Below are 25,868 nucleotides of genomic sequence, written 5' to 3' on the forward strand. Positions count from 1 at the left end.
TTTCATGGGGTACCTTCTTTGGTCATGGCCTGAATCGTCCAGCAACTTACGTAAGAGTCTTTGACTTTGAGTATTATAGTAGGCTTTTCTGTATCCCAATTGTCATTTTCCCCCCTAAATGAAAAAGTCCCATATTCTTTAGCCTAGCAGTCCCCAACCTTTCTCAGGTCAGGGACCGCCTCCGGAGTGAGGGAAGAGAGGACAGCCCGGGTGCCGCGAAAACGCGCACGCGCAGTTGCTGCGCATGCATGTTTTTGCCACCAGGTGGCGCTAACACGCATGCGCGACAACTGTGTGCGCGCGTTTTCGCCACTAGGGGGCACTAACGCACATGCGCGGCAACAGTGCGCATGCGCGTTTGCATCACCACCATGCCGGCGGCTGTGTCTGCCTCTTCCCTTCCTTCTTGCTGCCGACGGGGGGAGGCAGGCATGGCTGCCGGCAGCCCGGTACCGTGGTCTTCGCGGCCCACCACCGGGCCGCAGCCCGGGGGTTGATGACCCCTGCTTTAGCCTTTCCTCAAACGAAAGGTGCTCTGATCCTCCCTTAACTTTTGGCTGCCCTTTTCTGAACCATTGACATTTTAAACTGGGGTACAGATCTACACAGAATCAGAGTTGCAAGAGACCTCTAGGGTCATCTAGTCCAACCCTCTGCAGAATGCAGGAAGCTCGCAACTACCAGATCTGTGACTCCATCAAGCTAGTCTCCATCCACTGGCCGTGCATAGTGGCTGACAAGTGCTTCACATGCCCTTCTGTTCCTGTGATCCCAGACTGGCAACCAACATGGATTTCTATCAAGCCTCACGGTGGGTCCTTAAATGGGTGGTGTTTGATTCGCAGGGCCCTCAACTGTACAAACCCTATTTTAAGGCAGGGGTAGTCAACCTGTGGTCCTCCAGATGTTCATGGACTACAATTCCCATGAGCCCCTGCCAGCAAGTGCTGGCAGGGGGCTCATGGGAATTGTAGTCCACGAACATCTGGAGGACCACAGGTTGACTACTCCTGATTTAAGGCATGCAACTCTGACTTGCCAGAAGGGTCTCCTTAAGGGTCTCACGCGCCCAACATGAGATAATAAACAGCTTGTCCCGGTTTTTAAACAAGGGATCCCATAAAGCACAGAGCAAGTGATTGCTTTGCGAGTTGGACTTGTAAAGTTGTCAGTGAGTAAAGAGTCATGATAGCTTTACGGCCAGGCCAGTAAGAGTCCCCCACCGCCTTCTTGTTTTATGGAGTCATAAACATGGAGACAGATGTAGTTTATGACCACTGCTAGTATGAATGGATCCCTCCCCTCCCCCCACAAACACAAACTTAAGTCAAACAAATGTAGTTGTCTTTGAGAGGTATTTGAGGGCCTTGCTAGCTGAGGCTGACCCTTTACCTGATTGTAAAAAGATTGCATTCACCTAGAAAGGGAAGAAAGATTTCAACAGTAGCTCTTAGGCAAGCAGGCTCGCCTTGTTGTGGTTGTTTTTGTTGTTATTTTCATTTGTACACCCAGTGGGGACCCAAAGTGGCTTGCACTCTTCTCCTCTCCCCCAGTTCACTCTCACAACAATCCTATGAGGTATGTTGTGTGTGAAGAGGGTGTTTGGTCCAAGCCCACCCAGTGAGATTGGCCCTGGCTCCGTCCTGGTGGGACGCTCTGCCATATTGGATCAGAGCCCTGCGGGACCTCAGACAGTTCTACAGGGCTTGCAAGGCAGAGCTGTTAGTAACTGTAGGCCACCCCTGCCGCATACCAATGATAGCCCCCGCACGTGTTCTGTTGATGTCGTGTGTCTGTTTTCACTGGGAAGTTCCTAGCAACGATCGCATAACTGCAGTGGGGAACCCAAAAGCCACAAGGCATGTTGGCAAACAGCTGACTGTGTTTTGCTACTGAACTCTGCCTTAGATGCTCTTCCCTTAAGCGGGACGGCACCTTCTGTCTGAAGCCTTAGAGACATGTTGGGGAGAAGGTGGCGGGCGGGAAGGACTCCTATGTGCCCAGCACACAGTTGTCACTTTGGTGTCTTCCTTTGGAGTATGAGGACTCGTCTGTCTTTTTGGAAGAAAACAAGTTTTCCCCTTTAAAGGCTGTCCATGTGCTGGTCTTCTGCATGCATTTCACTCTCGCTCTGGCTTGGAGAAGTTTGTAAGTCCTCTCGTCTGAGTGCTTTTTCTCTCTTTAATTTCTTTTTTTATGTATATATATATATAAAATATTATTATTATTTTGGCTTTGTCTTAGTTTTCTCACTCCTGGTTCCATCCTTATTCTTTCTCCTCCTCTTTTTCCTTCCTGCTCCTCCCACATTCTTCCCCCTCTCTTCCTGACCCGACACGTTTCCCCCTTCCCCTTCCCCACCCGCTTCTCCATCCCTTTCCAGTCCGCATGGTCAAAATCTGTTGTGTAGAAAAGTTGTGCTGTCCCCACAAACCTCTAGAAAGGATGCCTTTCTCTGGTGTGTGCCCTGCTCTTTATCAGCTTCCCTCTGATGTCATTGCACTGCTGGTGGTGGTGGTGGTGCCACTGCCATGGTAGCTGTATGCTCGGGGAGTGGGAAGGGCCTGGGCTTGTTGTTTCCAGCAATTTTCATTGTCTCCTCTTGCAAAATCGCCATATGACAACACTATGCCAGTCTAGAACCTGTCAGCTCTATTCATTGGAAGAGGTTCCCTCTATTTGAAAAAGCCTACAGATCTGGAATCCAGGTGTATTGGGAGGACCAGGTCCATGGCGTCCTTCTTTCCAGAGACTTCTTTTGATGAATTATCTCATTGTTGGGCCAGGACTCTGCTGTCTGCCCTTGCCTTTCTTCCTCTGTTGTCCCAACCTGAAGCCCCCAAAGAAGACCCAAAGAAGTTATCACTCATGGTCATCTGCCCTAGCAAGCTTGCAGAGCTCCTCAACTCCCATGCTGAACTCCTTGGCTGTCGATATTCAAAGACATTGTTCTGCCATTCCGGAAAGAAACTACCTGTCTCTTCTAGGTGTTTCTTCTCTTGGTGCTCTAGAAGAGCCTTGTTAGTCACCATATTAGTCTACTCTTACTTTAGCCCTGTTGTCACCTAGATGGGGCACTTGCAACTGGACGGCTCAGGAACAACTGACTGTTGGAATGCCAAGCAGAATCTGAGCTCAGGAGTCATTTTGGACCTCGACGTGTGATTCCTGCAACGTTTGTGGAGGTCGGCAATGGGTTCAACCAAAAGGTTCTCCCAGCTGCCAAAAACAAATGGATAGAAGATAATCTAAATGGGGTTAATAGTAGAATTCATAGAAGATAACCTCAGTGCGAGTTTAAAGTTCATGCATCGTATGTCCTCACATCTTCTTGAAAAGCTTCCTTTAATACCATGTGGATTTGTCTTCAAAATATATACCAATGATCCCTGTCAGATCAAGAATGCTGGGAGAAACGACCATGAGTCTGATGTATTGTGGGCTTTGCATTCATCAGTTGACACTGACCATACCTATTGAGTATTGGGGATATCCAGAGCAAAGCAATACGTGTTGTGGGATATTTCAAACATCCAGAACAGCCTACTATTCGGAGATAGTTGGTAGGAAGCTTGTAATTCAGTAAGGAAAGAAAAAAAACTGATTATAATGGCAGAGATGTGTGTGTGTCCCTATGAACAACAGGCAGGGACTCTGTAAAACGGCAACCCCGTTCTGCTTTAGTTTAGGTAGGAGCCATGCCAGCAAAGCAAATAACCATTTGCGATTCCTTCTGCGCCAAAAATGAACTTCCACTTCTCGTATTGACTGTCTTGCACGTCGAATGCTTTTTTCAGTAAGCTGAAAATACTTACAGAAATATTTCAAGAGGTTTCAATTCCCATCTGTAGTAACAGTTATGCCCATTGAGATTTAAAGGGATTACTTCCAAGTATGTTGAGAATTAAACGCTTCCGAAGACAGTCAGTCGCTTTCTTTCACTTTTGACATCTCTTAAGATGAAGGGTTGTATAACAAAGTCCAAGAAAATTGGAGTCCAATAGCACCTTTAAGACCAACAAGAACACACCTTGAATCTTCGTTGGTCTTAAAGGTGCTATTGGACTCCAATTTTCTTGTGCTACTTCAGACCAACATGGCAACCCACTTGACTCTAACATTGTACAAGGTATATTATACCAGTGGTAGTCAACCTGTGGTCCTCCAGATGCTAATGGACTGTCGGAGTCCAGTAGCACCTTTAAGACCAACAAAGATTTATTCCAGGTGTGAGCTTTCAAAGCTAATGCCTGGAACAAATCTTTGTTAAAGGTGCTACTGGACTCTGATTTTGTTGTGCGACTCCAGACCAACACGGCCACCCACTTGAATGTATCATGGATTAATCAGGCAGCGATGGGCGTGAGCTGGTTTGTGTGCCTTTGTTTTTCATTGGTGATGTCACAGAAAGAACCTCTTTCATTTCATTGCCTTTTTATTTCATTGTTTGCTTTTGCTCTGTGCCAAAGTCCTGGTATAGCTGCTTACTTTTTGCCTGAAGGAGCGCGCTCAGTTGAACTAGAAGCTTCTGCCAAAATCGCCCTGTACTCTTCCAGGTAGTACAAGATTCCTTTTATTTTTGGATCATTTATTTATTTATGGCTTCCTCTCAGGAATCTTGTCCTAAGCACTTTAGTGACTGAAGGGAGAGACTGGACAGTTATTCTACATTTATTTATTTATTTGTTTCATTCTCACCTGTTCAAACCCCTGGCTTTTTGGTAGAACTAGGTTCCTTCCCCCCCCCCCCAATTTCATTGTTGTTTCCCGAGTCTTTTGAAAAGCTCGAAACAGTGCCTTTTCAAAATGGCAAGAAGAGGACAAGACCTTTGTCCACATCGTAGCTGAAGAACGGGAGATCCATGGGAACAACGCATGAGAGCAACACTATAACGCTTGAGAATCAAGAAATATCAGACTTGCTTCTGTTAGCTTGTCAGTTAAGGCAACCCCTTCCTCGTCCCCATATCAGAGGTATTAAGTCTGATTTTTACAAATCGGTTAATAACCTAGAAAATGAAATGGAGAAAAGCATGGTATAGGAGACGAAAGATTATCTTTCGATCACTGGACTCAGTTGGGATTTTGGTAGCTACAGTGTTACGAACCAGTGCCTTGTTATGTGGACATATTGATCCTATCTCCCAAACTTTTCACTTATTATACCAGCTAGCATCTTAGAGGACAACAAAATTTTTTGGGGGGGGGGCATGAAGTTTTGAGAGCCAAACCTCCCTTTGTCAAATACAAAGGTTCTACTGGCCTTGAATCTAGCTGTTCTATTGCAGACTCTGAAACGTATTAGAAGAAGAAGAGTTGGTTCTTATATGCCGCTTTTCCCTACCCGAAGGAGGCTCAAAGCGGCTTACAGTCACCTTCCCTTTCCTCTCCCCACAACAGACACCATGTGAGGTGGGTGAGGCTGAGAGAGCCCTGAGATTCCTGCTCGGTCAGAACAGTTTTATCAGTGCCGTGGCAAGCCCAAGGTCACCCAGCTGGTTGCATGTCGGGGAGCACAGAATCGAACCCGGCATGCCAGATTAGAAGTCCGCACTTCTAACCACTACACCAAACTAGCTCTTAAATCACAATACTTGCTAGCTAGAACTAAATCCGAGAGCCTGGAATGGAGCAGCAACTAGGTAATGGCTTTTGGGAACTTGATAAAGTCTGACCATAGCTGGTATGTAATGTTTACATTTTAAAAATAGAGAAATACAGATGCACTGGGAAACCAATATGGCAATCAAATATCCAAATTGGACTTATAAATAGTCTTCTCTCTTCAGTAATTCCTTATTCTTATTATTTCACACAAGTCCCGGCGCGTTTCGCCTTACGGCTTTTTCAAGGGACAATGGTTCTTGGAAAATACAAAGGTAAAATTAGTGGTTGTTCAACATGAATAATTACTTATAAACATATTAACAAGTAATGAGTCCAATTTGGATATTTGATTGCCATATTGGTTTCCCAGTGCATCTATATTTTTCTATATTAGTTCCTTCACTGGGACCCACCCCTCCCAATTCATTATTTTTACATTTTAAAAAGACATCTCCTTTGGGTCATTCCTCTCCTCCCCGTCTATCAAAGAAAACCTGGTTTTGAGAGAGAGAAGTCTGATGAATTTAGAAAGCCCAGATTAAGTTTCACAAACATTGATGGCAGTTGTTTCTGGAGTAAGGATAGTTTGGGCCAGGGGTAGTCAAACTGCGGCCCTCCAGATGTCCATGGGCTACAATTCCCAGGAGTCCCTGCCAGCATTCGCTGGCAGGGGCTCCTGGGAATTGTAGTTCATGGACATCTGGAGGGCCGCAGTTTGACTACCCCTTGGGCTGTGGGGTTCCCAGTAGCTGGATCCTAGGCTGGGCGTGTCCATTTAAGAGGGGTAATAGGGTGAACCCATCAAATCTTGGCGCTGGACAGGGAAATTCATTTGTAGTGGAGAATGTCGGCCACTTCCTCACCCTCCTCTCGTGCAAGATGGCTTGTGAGTTTCACTTCTCTTCAACCGATGTGTGTTTGTTACGAACCAACGTACCTAAGTTCCGCGTCAACCCTTCAAAACACATGGAAGATATGAGTGTATGTTGGAAATGGGTCAGGTTTAAAGGTCCTTCTCACATTACATCTGTCAGTTTGTGATTACCCTCCATGTTCAGTATATAACCTCCTTGCTTCCCTCTTTCTCTCCCTCTCTCTTGGTTATGTGGTTGAGATGCATCCTTTGTTACCAGATTTGGTAATTTTGCCCTCCCACTGAGAAGACCTAAATGTGCCTCTCTCTCTCTCTCTCTCTTTTGGTTCTCTTTGTTCCTGTTTAATTTCCAGAAGTGCCTTATCGGACACACCCAGGCATTTCAACTGTAACGATTTTTGTTTTGGAATTGCAGATAATGTTAAACCAAGAGCCTTGTGCCAATTTTTTTAAAAAAATCTTTTTTTGCAGTGTGGCTCATCAGATTCCTCTAGAGACCCATCCCTTCACAAGAGCCTTAATTTTGTTCGCAGGAATAGCCAGGGCCGGAGCCTAATGTCTTTCTATAACCTTTGCCTGGTTCGACTTGAGCAGTATTTGCCAGGGGGTCAAATGAAAAAAAGAACACCCTAGAGAAAGAAGTGACAGTACTGGCGGGGACATCATGGGTGGGGGAAACCGCATGAAAAATCTACCACGAGGCGAGAAAATGTTTTCCCCTCCGACGTCAGTGCGGCGGGATGGGCCGTCTTCCCCCCAAGCTCCACCTGCTCCTCTTTTCCTTTTCCGTGACAGATCTGGCTGAGGTTTTATGCCCTGTTCCCGGCAGAGGGACTTCCTTGAGACAGAATACGGCAGAGGGCCACTGATGGCGCTTGTCTGTTTTGTCTTCTAGAAAACGTCCATCTCCAACCCGGAACGCTGCCGCACCTGAGAGGCTCGAAGCTCTGAAATACCAGCGGATAAAGAAGCCCAAAAAGCCATCCAAGGGCTCCTCGAAATCCAAAAAACAGATCAGTGAGTGCCAGGGACATGAGACTCCCAACTCATCTACCCCTGCCTGTACCTCCTTTGGGCCTGGCACAATGACCATTGAAGTCGATGACTTAGAATGGGAATTGATTCTGCCTTTTGTCTCAGAGGCTGCCACTCTCTCCGGATTTTGATCTGTGCGGGAGGTCAGATCTTCGGAGGTGGAAGATCCACTTGCTAGGGGTTTTTTTCCCTTTTTCTTTTGTCCTTAGGTTATTTGTCTCCATAAAGATAGTTTATAGCCCCTAATTCCAGTTTGTACTGCCCCAAGCTGTTATTTCTAGCAATCCTACTATCAGGCTGCCGTATCGATCTGCCTTAAGTACCCGCCCGAACTTTTCTCTCATTTCCTCTTCCTGTCTCCCCCAGTTCCTCAATCTCTCCTCGGTCTCCCCTAACTCCTCCTTCTGTTTTTTTTTTTTCTTATGACTTTTATTCAGATTAAATCCTGGCTAAGATCCATCCATCCTCATAGTAGTCCCATGAATTACATCTTTCTCCCATGTCCTTGTATTGAGGCTTTTGTTGTTGTTGTTGTTGTTGTTGTTGTAGTTTTTGTTGTCATCCCTACACTCAAAAACTTATCCATCCGGTAAAATGACAACTGCACGTTGGTGATAAACTGTCCTTTTCTGCTTTGCTTGTTGTGTTTAAAAAAAATGGCCGTGCTTCTGCTGAGCATGCTTGGACAAAACCTGAGCGCTCCCTTCTCTTCTGCTGTTTCCCTCCAGATGGTTCTGCTTCCCAGGTTCAGCAGCATCCTAACTCTCAGGTACTGTGGCCCGACGAAGCTGTCTGTCTTCGGAAGAAGAAGCGGCACCCTCGCCAGGACCCCTTTGCCCGCCTCTCAGCACTGAAGGATGACCTCTGCCACAGGCAGGTTCCCGAGGACCAGACCGCCATTCTCAACAGTGTGGATCATGACGATTCCAGCGGGCACGCAACCTTGCTGTAGACTAGCACCAGCCAGAGAAGGGACAAGGGGAAGGCGGGGAAGGGGAGCGGGGTGTAAAGATGGCGCGGCTGGCAGAGCCTGTGACGGAACAGACACTGAAGCACAGCTGTGCGGTTCGTACATTCAGGGGCAGGCTTCAGTCTTGTTCTGTGCGCTGGCAGGGCGACTGTGCATCGTAAGCAATTAATACTACCCATGATGCACGGTACCTTTGGGGCGGTATTTCACCAAGGGGAAAGCGAGCATCAAGTCTTCAGCCGCTGCAGGAAGGAGCTTCCAAATGCAATCCACGGGGATAGGAAATATCCTTTTTGAAAAGAGGATGGGACAGAGGGAAGATAGCCCAGTTTAACTAAACCAGTTCACTTTGTTTGGATCTCCAGCAGAGAGTCTGGCAAAGTTTAAGAGCTTGGAGCATGGCATTTGAAAGTAGAGAGAGAGAGAGAGCGAGCGCTTTAAAATAACAACCTGTGTACCTAATCAGGTGAGCCTCAAAACCTCTTCTCTGTGCTACAGCTTCAGTTTTACGTGTCCTGAAAGGGGGATGAGATTTTACAACCTGGATTCCAAACTTATATATAGTTTTTTTTTTTTTAAGGAAAACATCATAGATGCAGGATACAATGTATATTTATACAGTGTGTGTTCACTTTAGGTAGAAAACACTGGGGGGGGTGGGGGGGGGGGGGAGAAAACAAGCTTGCCTGAATTCAGGTAACAGGTTGGGATACCTTGAGATGCAGCTAAGGGTCCAAGATTCCAAGCTGCGATGACCCGCCGCGTCCGATAACTGTATTAAATGGTTGCGAAAATCTTAACCCAAAAACCTACCAGCACAGAACGAATTCTCCGAGTCTCGACTGTCACACCTTCTAGATGTCTGAATATTCTGCGTGGGGGGGAAAAAAATATTACAAATTATAGTTTACTTTCTTCTCTGTCAAATGAAGACCTAGGATTAGCGTGTGTATTGTATTTTGCACAGTTGAATCAACATAATACACAAGAATTTAGCTGGAAGACTGGCAAGGTGATGATGGGTGTTTGTAAAATGCCAGGTTTCTACGCCTTCCGATTGTACTTTCTGGCAAATTGTAGGTTTAGATTGGCTAATTTTTAAGACGATCATCTTGATAGGGTAGTCTCTGTACTGTACTAGGCAATGGCCAGATTTAGTGTCCGTACTCTGAAGCCTCACCGCCCAAGGCAGGGGTAGTCAAACTGCGGCCCTCCAGATGTCCATGGACTACAATTCCCAGGAGCCCCTGCCAGCGAATGCTGGCAGGGGCTCCTGGGAATTGTAGTCCATGGACATCTGGAGGGCCGCAGTTTGACTACCCCTGGCCCAAGGCATTTGTCCTCATGATCATTGCTAAGATGCAAAGAGAGGCCATTCTGCTGTTTTGCATAAGTGAAAACTAGTCACATTTCTGCTGTGATTCCTGTGACTCCCATTCTTCATTTTTTCCCCACCCCTACCCCCCTGTACTGATCAGATCTGAATTACATTTGCTACCAACGGGCGTCTGTTCTGGAGGTAGTCGAATGGATCATGTACCACTTCGGACTGACGCTTGTGGGAAAACATTTTCAGAGTTCCTTTATGCATTAAAAAAAATCTGGAAGGGGAAAGGTAGCTCAGGATGGGGGGGGATCAAAACCAGAATCTTCCCTCCTGATGTGCTGGGTTTGGATTTTCCTGTGGGGAGCATAGTTTTTGACATGACGGAGGATTTGAAAGTAGCCTTCCCCAGCCGTAATGGGAAGGGAGACACAATCTACTGTACCACCTGCAGACTCTGTCTCCAGGGCATTCCCTGGGTCCCAACCCGAACATGGTCTAGGCCCGGGAAAAAGCACCCTCCGGTTGAAGCTGGGTTTCCACCCACTCTTCATGCCAACCGCTGGCAAATAGTGCGGCAGTCGTCGACCTTGCATTGGTGTGTTCAGAACTTGTTTCCGGTAGCAACTTGAAACCAAATTCCGTTTTCTTATTCCACAGCATTAGCGTCTCAGTGGCTCCCTTTGCTTCTGATCTGTTTGAGATTTCTTCTGTTTTATTCTTAAAAATGGGAATGTCCAAGCCAACAGCTTTTCTTGTTTCGTCGTGCTTCCTGATTTGTTCCTCACTGACTCAAAATAAGTACTCCTTCACCCTTCCCGTTCCTTACCACTTGGTACTTTGTCCTCCAAAACCAGGATCTTGGGTTAATGGTTCTTAATACTGGAGTTGCACCCACCTACCACCCACTCCCAGGCGAGCCAAGCTGCCGGAGGAGGAGACTTTGGACCAGTACTAGAACACCCAGTCACCTGTGAGTTCATAAGCTAGCTAACTTAGCAGCTTCTGCCAATTCAAGCCTGCACAGCTTCTGACTGTTGAAACCCAAGTTAGTCCACGCACAATGTACGGTGCTCCCCAGAAGCTCAATGAAACCTCCTTTCTGCATTGCTTGTTTTCAGACCGAAAAACTAGAGAGGGGCATCCAGAACTTGGCAGGCTGTGATGAAAGGCTCGCAAGCTGCATTTTTTTTTTCTTGGCCTGGAGCCTGAGCTCCATGAAACTAAAGGATGAAATTCACAGGGTTCCAAGGTAAATGGGTGTAATGGTGAAATTATATAGCTGCTTCCTAGGGGCATGTGTCTGCGAAACAGAACTCCAGACATATGATTCTTTGGATGCTCCTGTAGATCCTGGCCTATTGGGATGCAGGAACTGCAGGGAGGGGACAGCCCTAGGGTATACCTGCACTACAGTTTTAAACTTGGTTTAATAGTCCTTTCCCAGTTCTCTGGGAAGCGCAGTCCTATGAATGGTGCTAGGGTTCTCTCACCATCCTTCCTCAACTACAATTCCCAGAATTCTTTGGTAGAAACCGTGGGCTGACTCCAAAGGTGCATTTCTACTCATGCAAAGATGTTTTCATGCTGGTCATTCGGAGGATGGCAGGCACTTGACATGCCGGCCCTCCTTTCTGTGTTTCCTAACGCTTGTCTCATCCCTTTGAAATACAGAGGCCTGGTCACTTTTCCCACCTTGGAAGTTCCTTTGGGATTTGGTTTTTCTCATTGCTGCTCTCTGGGCCCCAGGAGAAACGTTAAAATCCAGGGGACTTTCAAAAAGAAGTTGTGATAATGGCTCGGTGTGAGGGCAGGTCTCTGAATCAAAGGAAAACAGAGAACAACTGAGTGCTGTTCTGCTGTACAGGTGTGACCTTCTCCAGAGTGGGCCTGTCTTTCCAAGAACAAATCAGCTGCTAAGAGTACAGCCAAGATCTGAGTGTATGTTGGACCTCTTAAATATCTGGATGTAATTGTGACTTCCTTTGCTTACTTCGGGCTTACTGGTATTGGTGCTAAAAAAATTAGTGTTTTTTTCTGCGTTTCCCCGAGATGAACAATGCAATGCTATACCAAGCTTCTCCTGTCAAAGCCCACTCCACAAGTAGGGCAGTGGAATAACTCTGTAGGGGTTTGCTGTTAACTCTCACGAAAAATGCGAAGGAAGAACGGTTGCATTCTCGAAATCTTCCCGTACTTCTTAGGGGCGTTGGTTGGAAGGGACCATCTTCATGGTCGCTGCCCTTTCTAATTTCCATCCGTCTTTTGTTTAAATAATCTCCTCGGGACATATGTGGGCTTAATTTTAAAATGTTGCCAGTTGCCTAACATGGCTGAAATGGGGGTAGGGGAAAATGTGCACATGGCTGACTCTGGAACAAGTTTTCTCGAAAGGCTCACGTTCCCTGTAGGATTTACTCCATTGCATTAGAATGTGTGTTTAAGGCAGGGGTAGTCAGACTGCGGCTCTCCAAATGTCCATGGACTACAATTCCCATGAGCGCCTGCCAGGGGGTCATGGGAATTGTAGTCCATGGACATCTGGAGGGCCGCAGTTTGACTACCCTGGTTTAAGGCAACAGGACTGGGCCTTCTATTTTACTGTCCAGGTGAGATAGTCAGGAGAGCTGGGAGGTGGGTGTATATATATGTGTGTGTGTGTGTGTGCATGGACCTGCACACATGCATGCTTTCTTGTGAAAATAGCTACATACAACGGCTAACAAACTTCCATTTTGTGTTTCTTAGAAAGGTTTTCCGCAGCCTCTTCAGGGGGGTCTCCTGAGAATCTCTGTGGCTTGAGTTAGATTTTTTTTTTTACCTTTGTAAAACGATGTTCAATGCTTCTCCTTTTTATCCCATTGTTTTGTTCTTCGGAAATCAATTTATTTCTATCCAGGAGAACATTGCCAAGGTCAGATATTTTTGCAGGGATGGGAGATGGTTTTGTAGATCTGGGCTGGATAAAAAATAAAACTGCTGTTCTGTCAGAAATGGTATCAGAAATTGCACATTGTTACCTCTGTTGCTCCCCTTACTGTATTCTAATTCGTATTTCCCAGGGGGGCGGGAATCCCATGGATTGTGGGGAAATCTATATTTTGAGCGATAAGAAACACCACCGGCAGCAGGAATGTCTTCCATTGTGATCTGTAACGGCTTGAGGGGGAGGGTCTTTCTTTTGGGAGAGAATGTAAATTAAACACAATGATATCATTACGTCCCCCTCTCATCTGTGGAGTTGGCATGTTTGCACAATGTGTGGATTACAGGCTAGAGAAAGAGAGAGCTAGGCTAATCAAAACACGTGGCTAGGCTTCCCACCTGTGCCTTATTTCAAGGAACTATTTAATGTTAATAGAAATCTTGATGATGGGAAAGAATAGAGGCAACGGAACCTCAAAACGCCCCTGGAATCCATGCCAGGAGGGTAAACGGGCCAGACGTGGATGTATTTCGCCCAGGTTGGATAATGCACTTTGCATGTACTTTTGCAACAAAGCATGAAAACCTGCTTTTCAAGTGCATCGAAGCATTGTCCAAGCTTTGCAGAATGGGACCTGTGTGCCCCAGACTAGCCTAATGTCATCTGATCTCAGATGCTAAGCAGGGCCAGCCCTGGTCAGGACGTAGGTGGGAGACCCCCAAAGAAGTCCAGGGTGGCTACACAAGGGAAGACCATGGCTCATCTGTCAAAAGAGGGAGGCAAGGGGGTTCTTGTCAAGCACCGTATCGACCTTTGGAAGGTCACAAGATGTGCCCATTTGGAGCCATTGATACTCGTTTGATTGCCATAACTGAATGGAGATTTTCACCCTGTTTTCAACTCTGCTTGACTTTAATGCAACTTGCTGTCCTAGCCGAACTTTAGCGGAAAGGTGTGTGAGCATTTGACTACTGTAACCATGAGGATCGACAAATTTGGAAATGGGGGGGGGGGCGGGAGTGGAGGAGGGGGGAACTGTGATCTTTTCCAATTTAAAAACGCAAAATTGTTTACATACCAAAGGACGAGAGACTTTTGCAGTGTCTTTGAAACTTCCCGCTTGCTGGGAGTCTTTCCACACTGCCCCTCCCCTCATGTGTCTGCGCCAAAATGCCTGTGGGTCACGTTTCTCTTGGGCCGGCCTGTTCTAGATCGTCATTTTCATTTGGCCAGAACCGATTTGGTTTTGCCAAAATGTACAGCATTCAGATCAAACTGGGGCCATGGTGGTAGAGCTGGTAACCCAACTCACATGGATCACTGTGGAAGCTTGGTGTGTGTGTGTGTGTGTGTGTGTGTGGCGGGGAGGGTTGGTCATCAAATAGGATTCAACCTGCGGGGTACCCCCTAGAATCCTTTGTGGTATCAGAGAAACTGCTGAAATGCAGTTTCTCTGATTGTGTGTGGGGAGTGGTTAGGCCCCTGGTCCCTTTTCCCTGTTGCAAGGATACTTGTACCATGTCGGACCAGCCTGTTGGCTTAACAGCAAGTCTTGAGTGAGCACTAACATTTCCCTACCCCCTCAAAAAATCTCATGCTCTTTTATGCTGGAATTGCTAATCCCATTGCGTCCATCCATTGACTTGAGGTTTCTAATGCGCACCCTTTGCCCTGTCTTTGTTAGCCCCCAACGGACAAGCTGGCTCTCCAGATGTTCACGGACTACCATTACCAGGAGTCCCTGTCGACACCGTGCTGGCAGGGGCTCATGGGAATTGTAGTTCATGGACATCTGGAGGGCCACAGTTTGTCCACCCCTGATCTAGAAGATACAGGGTCTATGGCTTTAGTATTCCTGCAATCCTTCTCAGGGGTCCTGGAGTACTAAGCTCCAACCCAGGACTTGACAGTATTGATCCCTTCATGGAAAGGACCCTTCCCACCCCCACCCTCCACCCCACCGCCCCGGCGCCACCTTAGGGATCCAAATAACAGGAATATGTGTGAGAAATATACTTATATACAGAGGAATTTATAGGAGAAAATGTTAAATGTATTTATGGGAGTCTGATATATTTGCATGAAATAGAGAACTTTGGGCAGATGTAGGGAGAAGGTTGGAGGATGGGTGGGGGAGGGAGACATGGGGGATGGGAACTCAGGGAGGGAAGGGGATCGAAGCAGAAAGAGTCCAGGGTGGGAGCTGAAAGGGAGATGGATGATTGTCCTCAGCTTTCCTACATTACATGGGTATTATTTTCATCTGCACAGAGACAAGCAGTTGTGCGTCATTGTCATTGCGGGATCGTGGAATCAAACAAATCGCTGCAAATCATCTAACCTCAGCTGCAGCCGTGCCAAAAATATTCTCAACTTCTGGGCAGAGTTAGACAATGGGAGAAAGATCCCCTAGGTGGAAATGTATCTGAAGTTATTTGCAGACAGCTGGGAAGCTCAGGAGCCCTCTGTGCTGGAGATAAAGGGATTTCTCCAGGGATTCTACTTCTCCAGGGAGTTAAAGGCAGCGAGTGGGTCACCAGGTTCTGGAGGTTTTGGAAGGTTGCCCGATATCCACAAAGCCTGCCTGACCTGAGGCAACCAAAAGAAAACTAAAGGCACAGGGAATGGGGACATTATCCTAACACTCGTGTGTGATTCAGGTTCAACCCTTAACAAATTTCACAAAGTTTCCCAAATGGTTTTGGCTTCCCTCACACTTCCTCTGATATTTCCAAGCATCGCATTCAATTCTGCTATGGCTGACCTCCGTCAACATCCTAAAGATGCACAGGATCCCTTCTCAGTAACAGTGTTAGGTTTGTCAGAAATATTTCCAAATTCCTTAGTTGTCTAGATTCGGATGTTGTTTGGGACAGAAGTCTTCAGCTCTGTTAAAACTGAGTCAGGTTGGAATCACGGTGGCAGAGTTCCATCTCTGAGCGGAAGGGATGTTTTCTCTGATTTGGGCAAGCACTTCCCATTGGGTCTCGTGATTAGGGCCCTTTCTGCACTCATAGGATAGTGCACTTTCACTGTGCTTTGGCAGCTGGATTTTCATAGAATCATAGAATCATAGAGTTGGAAGGGGCCATACAGGCCATCTAGTCCAACCCCCTGCTCAACGCAGGATCAGCTCTAAGCATCCTAAAGCGGAACAGTGCATTTCCTGTGCGGAACAGTGCATTGAAAGTGCATTATCTATTGTGTGCAGACTAAGCCCTAGACTCAGCGCACTGTAGCATCTAATAGTCCTCATTGGATGTACAGACTGGAGCTCCGGATGTCTAGACTTCTTGCGGCCATTTGTTAACTTAAACGATGCCCATTCACGTTGTGCCTTTAGACCTTTTTACATGTAGCGAGAGGCCGTAGCTGATGAGTGGGGAAAGCCTATTCCACAATACCGGCGAGTTTCTACATCCTTATGGGCATATCTTGTTTGAGTTGGGGGGGTGGACCATTCAAGCCTGAACCCTGAGTCAACTTACAACAGCATCTCCTTGAAGACTTGACCGCCTAATTAGTCGTATGTGACCAAGGCACGGGGAGTGGGGACATTATCCTAACACTCGAGTGTTGTTTACAGCTTTGAGTTCACCAAGGGTGACAAAATTTGCTCCATCATCAGTACTATAATAATGGCACAGTTGATCAGCTGGAGCAGCGAGGTCTTTCTTGGCAAGGCGGCTTGGTTGCTGTTTGCCACAGGGGAAACACCATTTTTTAATACTGGGAATAATCAGTACAGGATGCTTTCCCCCGCCATATTACTTTCTCACCAGTTTGGAATGGGTGTGTGTTTTTTAGAAATTCCCATGCTGAAGTATCCAGTGCAAAAACCCTCGTGTGTTCTCGTTTAAAAACAAAAACAAAATGAAGTGGCTCATGCAGGAAAATGTGGCTCTTCCATTTCATGAATTGTTGGCGTTTTAGAATTTCTTTCCTGGAAGGCTGTGCAGTCTTTCTCTCCAGTGCTGGAGCAGAACTGCTGACTTTTTCAAGAACAAAGCATCAAAAAGGAACATGGTTTGCCCTCCCCCAACACTCAGCCACGGCTACATAATCCCTCTGCTTTTCTTAGGGATTAGATGTTATGCTTCTGATGCTGGGTCTATGTTAGCACTTTCATAATGCGAAGGGCGTGTGAGTGTCTGATTTCAAAGGTCATTAGAATTAGCCTAAATATTTAAGTTTCTTTGGACTCTAGTCTTCTAGGGATGCTACCTGTTCCCAGGTATGGTGACCATGACTTTTATTGTTCAGAGACGAGGCCATGAGCTTGCTCCTGCGTTTTAGTGGCTTCTCTTATTTATGTGCATTTGGACCTGGCCGTTATCCGTTTCTTGCCTCTTTCTCGGCAATGTGCGTCTAGCACAGGGGTGTGTGCTACCGATTTATTTCTGGGCGTGTGCAGGTGAGGTCACCACCATGCCCAAATCCTGAGGACTCGGGTCGTTTTGATACATGCATGGTGTAGGAGGGCTGTAAGCAGTGTACGGGGAGGGGGAGGGCAGGTGAGGGATGGGAGAAGTGGGTCAGTCTGGGGGGGCTGGGGAGGGGAGGGCCACATGTCGTGAGCATGACTTATGAGGATATCATGGAAGGCTTTTTAAAAAAATGAATAAAAAGGGGAGTTTGGAGGGCATTATTTCTGGAACCTCCCTCCTCCTTTCAGTCTCCCCTCCCCCATAATTTTTGCTCACTGTCAGGGTAACGGTATACTGGGGGTCGGGGAGATTTATGTATGGTGCTCTTCTGAGATTTCTGTGGAGGCCTTGCAGAGAGCATACAGGCTTGAAGTTTTGCTCAGTTGTTCTGGGCTGAACTTCTTACGGAGGGAGATGGTGGGCCTCCAGCTGAGGTTCAGTCAATGGAGACCATTAACTTCAGTTGCAGTGAGGGGTGTTTAGGTCCTGGTTCGCACAATTGACTTCACATTCTGCTCCTAAAGAAATCCCCCTTTCCAATAAAATCCCTTGGCGTTCTCTCAGCCTAGGGACAGAACAGGGATGCAGGAGAACTTAGTCTACCAAATTGTTGGTGATGATGGGCATACCTGCTCCATGGCCTTAAACCTACTTTTTCAGAGGCTGCCATGGAAACAGTAGAGGGGAATAGCAGTCCCTAATGAAGAATCCCGAGGACCATCACCAAAACTATGGTTCTTAGAACTCTTTGTGGGTGGAGCCTAGAGAGGGCGGGGTTTGGAGAGGGGCAGGACCTCAGCCAGCTATAGTGCTATAGAATCTGGTTCATCACCCTCCAGGGCAGTCCATCAGGGACTGATCTCTGTAGTCTGTAGCTCATGTAATTCTGGGGGGTCTCCAGGTTGCCCCTGGAGGCTGGCAACCCCAGGCAGAATGTATCCATTTGTCATGCAGATAGGGAACCAGAAAGTTTTGTCCCAGCTCTGGAGGACCAGAACCAGGTCCTCCAAAGGCAAACCCCAAAGGCTTCCAGGTAGGCCTCAGTTTGAATTGCAGTCCTGTCAGGGATCGAACCAAGTTTATGGCCCGTAGGCTTTGGAAACAGCAACGGACTGGAGAGATGGCTCTCGTTCCTACACGAATGTGCCCTCTGTGTATTCCAAAACTGCTTGTAAATAAAATTATATAGATAAAATTTGACTTTTTATTTTAAAGGGGGAGCGGGAATAGATAGGAAGAAATTAAAATAATAGTAAGTAACTCTATGTCTGAAACTTTAGCCAGGTCGCGAGAGGTGGAGAGAAGCTAAGGAGCAGAAGCAGATCAGGTATAGACATACATATAGATATAAATATATAAATATATATTTTTTAAATGTGTTGGTGCTTCGCATTCTCTGCTTCCTCGCCCGTCTGCATATCTTTCTCCACAAGATTTCTCTTTATTTTTGAACCTGGGCTTAGACTCTTCCACACATTATGTCATCTGAGGACTAGCTGTGGGCTTTGTGTGAAATAAAGACATTTTCCTTAGTTATCCAGAGAGATGAGCCCTCCAGGATGAACACCTAAGGCGTCATTGGGGCTCCGTGGGGATAAGCAGAATGCCTTCCCGTGTCCAGAAGGACCAAAAGCACAAGAAGACTGTGTGCATTTCCAGAGCAATGTTGCAGTCCCTTCCTGTGCCCGGCCCGTGTGCTTGTCTGCAAATGCACACGTAACGTTTGGCTCAGCAACTTTCATTGTAAGAATCCCCAGCTATTTTGTAATGATTGTGGAGCCAGGCTTGAAAACACATGGGCAGTGCTTAGTGAAATCATGAAGGCTTAGAGGGGTTTGTCAATAAGATTTCTAGTGGCCAGAAAGAGCAGGACTTTGGTACCATGTACCAATTCCCCCCTCTCTCCACGGCAGCGAGAAACTAAGTGGATTGCGTAAAAGGAGAGGAATCTTTCGAAGGTGCTCGGGTGCCTAATTGACTCAGGTCAGAGAATCCTGCGTTTCTTCTTGCAGGGTCTCCATTCTCTCGATGCAGACCTCGGGGGTTCTTTTGGTGGGGGTGATGGCTTGGTGGCATTTGAGCGCGGAATAAAAACAGCCCTCCTTATAGTGTGGTGCTTCATTTTTGTGAAGTGCATCTTAAGTCGTTGCTTTTGCATTTTTCTTTCCATGCAGTCCGTTTAGTCTAGAATAACGCTGGTGGGAGTGGGAAAGAGATTTTCTAAGGGCAGGGGAATACTTGGGATTTAGTGTGATGCAGAAGATTGCTAGGAACCTGTGGCTTGAGGAAGAGTGTGCAATCTGACTTCAGTATTATTCGTTTACTGCTGTGTGCTCCTAACAGTGGCTTTGCTGGCATTGAAAATTAGTCCTTAGTGACAGACATACCCCCTGCTCTGCAGCAGAGGGGGGAACCTAGCTCTGGTTATGTGGATTAGGGTCTGCCACAGTTCTGAAATAAAAGGCGCATATAGTTGTGATGGTTTAGCAGTTCTGATTTTTGTTTCCAATGTTGTTCTCTCTTGCCCTGGAGGGATGGACCAGAACCAATGGGATGAAATGAATTCAAAAGAAATTCCGTCTAAACATCCGGAAGAGGTTCCTGACAGTCAGAGCGGTTTCTCAGTGGAACAGGCTTCCTCAGGAGGTGGTGGGTTCTCCATCTTTGGAAATTTTTAAACAGAGGCTGGAGAGACATCTGACGGAGAGGCTGATTCTGTGAAGGCTCAAGGGGGTGGCAGGTAACAGTGGATAAGTGACAGGGTTGTGAGTGTCCTGCACAGTGCAGGGGGTTGGACTAGATGACCCAGGAGGTACCTTCCAACTCTATGATTCTATGTAGGGAGTTATGTTTTATCACTGGGGGGAATGGAATTCAGTGGGTCTCAACAGCTCTGTAAATCCCACCCACCCCTTGTAAGAACTGCGAAACAGTGGGCTTTTTGAGCCAAAATCATGAAGGGCAGCTTCATTGTCACTGGTTTGAAATCAGTAGCTGTCAGAACGACACAGCTTCCCATAGAGGGAGCCGGTGGTCGATTTTCACCTTGCCTGGTTGAATTTTCAAGCACGAAGCCAAAACTAGCAACGTATTTTCCATGCCGTTGGGTACTCCTTTGTACTCTGCTGCTTGTCCTGACCTTCCTAGGGTCAGATCCACCAATGTGAACCAGCAAGAGGAAAGCACTGAACTGCCATCTCTTTCATATAATATACACACGTGCGTGCATGCGTGTGCGCACATACAGAGTCTGCGTTCCTTGCCGAAGTTAGGAGCTCTGAGGCTGGCATGCCCAGGACCCGCAGGGACTGCCCAGCAGCTGTCACTTTGGTCACATTGCAAAAGAGGAAACATCTCAATTTTTTTGTTGCACTTCCACCTCTAAGCAATCCCCATCCTCATTTGTCCGCTGAAATTCAAGAAGGGGCTTTGATGTTAGCTTTTGAGAAATGAAACACGGTGATGTTTTCCTTTCCCTCTGACCTGGTAAAGTTTTCTTCCTTCCAATGTTCCAGGGGTAGTCAAACTGCGGCCCTCCAGATGTCCATGGACTACAATTCCCACGAGCCCCTGCCAGCGTTCGCTGGCAGGGGCTCATGGTAATTGTAGTCCATGGACATCTGGAGGGCCTCAGTTTGACCATCCCTGCGGAAGAAACGCAAGTGAGGGTTCTGGAGTTTGTTGGGAGGGACTCTCTTTGAAACTGCAGCAAGGTGGTGACTAAACGGGGGAATAGGCTCTGGGGTGCTCGTGATGCTTGCCATTCTGTTGTGCAGTCTCAGAAGGAGGGAAAGCCACCTATGCAGGCACCGAATACCTCTATAAGAAGTAGATCTCAAACCTTAAGGTCTTTAACCGGCGCTTCTAGAAACTTCCACAACTGGGCCAGCTGAGAGCTGAGATTCCGAGAATTCTCCCGGCCACAAATTCTGCCAGAGAGGGAGAATGTCAGCCAGTGGTCCGAACAGCAAGCAAAAACTGGACAGGGACTGCACCAGAATGCCAAGGCTGGGATCGATGTGAATATCATAATTCCAAGCAATAGTAACACAGCCTTTTAGGAATTGTAATGCCTCGGCCTGCAGCCGCCATTGTTCTGAGTTTTCTGTTCACATCTGGTGCACGCACACCATGGGCAGCCCCGTTCCACCCTGTAAACATCCGAAAAGAATTTGAAACTTGCCGTGCCGACCAAGGTAGCACTGTTTTCTACAGTGGCGAACAGTGGTTGTCTTATTTACAAGTTCTGGGTCACCGTCTCTGGGCATGAGCAGCGTTACCAAAAATTAAGTACAGAGCTGGGTTGGAGAGTCGCCCACGTGCAGCCTTGCGTGTGGCTGGCATACATCCAGGCTGGACAAATCTTTGAAATGATATTTGCCGGGCTAGAACTCGTTTAAAGAAAAAAACAATTATGGGTTTTGAGTTAAGCTTCAATGTGTGAGGAGAGGCAGTGTTTATATTTCCTTTCTTTGGCTAACTTTGCAAAAACGATTTTGCATTCACCCAAGGTGTGCAGAGCTGACCCATCTCCCCCTTGGCCGCAGCCTTGTGTATGAGGATCCCTGCAAAGTGAAGGTGAGAATCCCATTGTTCAGGAGGCTGAAGGATTCTTCTTCTCAACACAGCAGTGGTTCTTAATAGTTTTTGCACCCCCCCCCCCAAGTGGTTTCTCATTCAAATAGTATTTCTGTTAAACAGAACCAAGCTGTGTAGGGTGGGTGGGGGTTCCCTGCATCTCCGTTGCTGGACCTTTGCCTCAGTGGATTAGCAATAACCATAATAAAATCAGAGTCCATGTTGAGCATCCCAGGAAAAGGGAAGAAGGGGATTTCTTCCCGAGCAATTTGGCGCTGAGGGTGGGAGCTCTCATTCAAGGCCCGGGGCTTTCTGAGGACTTGCGTTTCTTGTCGTCTCTGAGCCACTTGGAGGAGGAGAAGGAAACGCTCAACCAATCACACTTTCCACAGTAAAGCTCTTATATTCTTGATGCCAAATGCAAGCCAACCATCAGCCTGTCTCCCAGCTCAGCCCAGTCAGGGTTCGGGGTGTCACTTTGGAGACATGAGTTCAAATGAGTCAACATAGAAGCTACATACTATGTTAAGGATGCTACACTGGCAGGGAAATCCAGCTAGAAACCGCCTGTCACAAGTTACCTAGAAAATATCCAGTGACACTGTTGAAGTGCACATCTGGAAGCCAAGATGGAAGCCAAGTGAGCTGGCCGCATTTCCAGACTTTGCACCTTCTCGGTTCCAAGATGCCACATGGGTGTCTGCGTTGAGGGTGCTTTGTACTTAACCCTGTGCTCCATCGATGGCCGGTATAGGGCACAAAGGCCTTCTTCCATTGATGGAGGAGGAGTGGCCATCTTGGGGGTCCGCTCTTCTTTCCCTTCCAATTGGTCTTTCAGTGGATGCTCGTTAAATGTAGCGGATCGACACGGGGGACTTCATCTTGTTTTGCAGGACCGTACCGTTAGCACGTTCCATTCCAGCTCCTGAAATCTTTTTTTTCTGGTCTGGCCACAAACACGAGATGCTTCCCATGGGGACAAATCCCTACCTTCGCAAAGAAGACCGTTTTATACACCAGTTAATAGGAGTCGAGTGAACGTGTATCTTTTAAAGATCAGAATAATCTCTCAATAGCCTAACGCACGTAGGGAGTCAGTAAACCTCTAATAATGTTGGACAGAATCCCCTTGGCTTCCAATGTGTGTGTCTAGTCCATGGGGTCTTCCTATAAGGCAGGGGTAGTCAACCTGTGGTCCTCCAGATGTCCATGGACTACAATTCCCATGAGCCCCTGCCAGCAAATGCTGGCAGGGGCTCATGGGAATTGTAATCCATGGACATCTGGAGGACCACAGGTTGACTACCCCTGCTATAAGGTGCTATTCCTTTTTAGGATTTTGTTTTTTTTTGGGGGGGGGGCTTGATTTGAGTCATGGAAATGTTCCGTCATTTTTTTTTTGTTTTGTTAAATGAATTGCCTACTCAGTCAAGCTGACTCTAACCCCCGACGACCGTTCAACCTCGATTCCATTTCTTGAATGTTGAGTATTACAATGTATAACTCATGTCAAGGTGCTTTTCGGTGCTGTTTTAAAGGGAGCCGGCAGGAGTGACTCCAACAATAAAGCCACAAAGAGGGACACTCTTTTCCTGCTGGTTCCGGAGTGGTTTTTTTCCCCCCATTGTTTTCTTCCTTTCCCCTCTTTGGATTCTTTAAAATAATGACTCACAGTAACCACTACTGAAAAATATATGTGATAATACCCTTCAGTCCTTTTTTCTAGCTCCAAGCTAAGGGATTGGCAAATGGTAGGTTGGTTAAAGAAAAAAAAACCCGTAAGATTAAAAAAAAAAATTGCACATGTGTACCCAGCAAAAATATTATTCCGTGCAAGCCGAGATGCCCACTAGAGGGTTAATTTTGAATTTCAGATAACTCAGAAGGATCAGAGTCTGGACGTTAAAAAACAAACAAAAACTAAACTATTTTTCAGTAAGGTGTTTTTTTTTTCTTCTTCCTGTAAACAACGACGAAATAAACCCAAGAGATGATGGTGCTATACCAAAGCCTTATACGAAACTTATTCTGCGCGATATATAATCTCTCTGTATATGCATTGTTGCGCTCTTCCTCCTTTTTTGTAAAGGCCTATAAAATACCAGCAGGACAGGGACAGGGGCCGGAAACAGGCCTCGGGGCTTTTGCTGCCATTTCTATTCTGCCTCATGGGAACAAGGAGTCACTTCAGATGCTCCCCAAGGCTCCTCAGCTTGGAGGAGGTCCCTTCGTTTGCCTCCCAACCAAGGAGGGAATAGATCTCCTCCAACCCTTCAGCAAGATTCAGAGGTGCACAACCTCCTGGCTGGTCTCTTATTTTCTGCATCTGAAATGGCCCCAAGGATTAAATGGGATGCTGCCTCAGCCTCAGGACTGCCAACTTTTCTCTGTAGGGAATCCTAGCAGCTTGGTGTTAGGGGCAGAAGGGCTGGATGGTGCAATTGAGATCCCTCCCCCCCCCCCGCAACCAGGTGCTGATCGATCGGGGTGGGGGACAGACCACTAACTTTGAACTAAACAGTGCCCCCTTTTCTCTTCCTTCCCTATTTCCCTCCAAAGAGGCATCCCACGTAGAAGCGTCTACATCGGGGCACCACAATTATAAATTGATTTAAAATGCACTTAAGTCATGCAGGGGCTCTCAAGGGCGTTGTCGTTCTGTCGGTGGGCTACAGGCTTTCCTGAAGAAAGACCTTGGATGATCGCAGCCAGTGCGGCCCATGAAAAGCTGACCTGGTTTCAAACCACTTTAGGGTCAATGTGTGTAGACGCATCCTTTTAGTGCCTCACGGTGTTACTTCTTGACCTTCTCGAACCCTTGAATTTAAACTGGGGTGGGGGGGACAAGATGCTTCTGGGGACTTGACCAAGCCCAGGGAAGATAGCTCATAACCCACCAGTCCTGAAACCTTCCAAGGCAGCTCCGGGGTACACGTGAATGGAGGAGCCTAAGCAATAAATCCTGCTCCATCTGCCCTTCAGCCTTTGGAGGACTGACACTGGTAGCCCCTGCCTTAAATGTGAGTGGCAGGCCTTTAGCCCTCTCCCTGCTGGTGTTTTACAAGCCTGCCCCAAGAACTAACCCCAAACGTCACCATTAACATTGCATGTCCATCGGTTTCTGTTTTCCTTGCTTTCCCCCTCCATCCCTCCCTCCCTCCCTCCCCCCATGTACCCGGTAAAGAAATTTATGGCCGTGTTGCGATGTAAAACTAGCCATTTGGTAGGAGAAGGATGGATTTGGGGCCCGAGAAATTAACATTTAATTGCTCCACATGTAACATTACTCTGCTTCAGAAATGTTTTGTATTTTGATATAAATAAACATTTTCAAAAAACAATAACCCCGGAGCGCGACGTTTTGTGTTCCTTTGAAATGGCTTGTTCTCCCCTCCGGATAAATATGCTTTGGGGGGGTGGGGGGGTGGAGGGGGAGTAAAGCTTTCTGCAGTCCTCATTCCAAATCACACTGGACAGCAATCTCCACCCTGAGCTTCCTCTCAAGTGTTTATCCTTGCAAATACGTAGCTAGAAGGGAAGAGGAATTTAGAATGCATTAGTGATGGGTGGGCGGGAATAGGACTTAGGCATCCCTCTCCCTGCAGCTGCTCCTCTTTTAAAGGTTTTCTTCCTATGCAGCCAGCTGGGTGAACTTGGGTGTCACAGTTCTCTTACACCTGTTCTAGCCCAGCAGTTAGCTTAGAGCTCTCTCAGCCCCACCTACCTCACAGGGTGTCTGCTGTGGGGAGAGGAAGGGAAGGCGACGGTAAGCCCCTCTGAAAGTCATGAGGCCTGCTGGGTGACCTTGGGCCATTTCTAGTTCTCTCAGAGCTCTCTCTGCCCCTTCTACCTCGCAGGCTGTCAGTAGTGGGGAGAGGAAGGGAAAGGCTATTAGAAAACCACTTTTGAGACTCCTTCGGGTAGTGAAAAGCAGACTACAACAGCCCAACTCTTTTTCTTCTACATACTCCTCTCCTGAGACAGCTTTTCTTTATTCGACAAAAAAGATGGTGTTGAGGATTCTTGCATGAAACGGATAGAAATCTCATCAGCTGGGTGATCTGGCCCAGGCTCCTGAAGCCAAAGCTACCTTGAAAGGTCTACCTTTGTGGAGACAAAGGCGCTTT

At 47.1% G+C, this 25,868-nt stretch overlaps 1 protein-coding gene and 1 long non-coding RNA gene across 8 annotated transcripts in view; both read left to right on the forward strand.

Moving 5' to 3' along the window:
• The window catches only part of IGSF9B (immunoglobulin superfamily member 9B), a 97,490-nt gene extending 87,786 nt beyond the window's left edge, over nucleotides 1–9,704 (forward strand). For 2 of the 7 annotated variants that reach the window (XM_077305810.1, XM_077305811.1), the window contains exons 19-20: nucleotides 7,377–7,498; nucleotides 8,245–9,704. In XM_077305810.1, coding sequence (XP_077161925.1) covers nucleotides 7,377–7,498; nucleotides 8,245–8,468 — 346 coding nt within the window. In that variant the 3' untranslated portion in view covers nucleotides 8,469–9,704. Of the gene's footprint in view, nucleotides 1–7,376; nucleotides 7,499–8,244 lie in introns of those variants that run through there. The other 5 variants (XR_013225857.1, XR_013225859.1, XR_013225858.1 and 2 more) reach the window with 5 other exon arrangements.
• Nucleotides 9,705–9,758: 54 nt separating this feature from the next.
• Nucleotides 9,759–25,085, forward strand: LOC143821503 (uncharacterized). Its single transcript, XR_013225818.1, has 2 exons — nucleotides 9,759–22,893; nucleotides 23,031–25,085. It is a non-coding gene; the product is annotated as an uncharacterized LOC143821503 (long non-coding RNA).
• Nucleotides 25,086–25,868: the final 783 nt, after the last annotated feature.

This window comes from Paroedura picta, chromosome 12 (assembly GCF_049243985.1).
Source record: "Paroedura picta isolate Pp20150507F chromosome 12, Ppicta_v3.0, whole genome shotgun sequence".
Lineage (NCBI taxonomy): Eukaryota > Metazoa > Chordata > Lepidosauria > Squamata > Gekkonidae > Paroedura > Paroedura picta.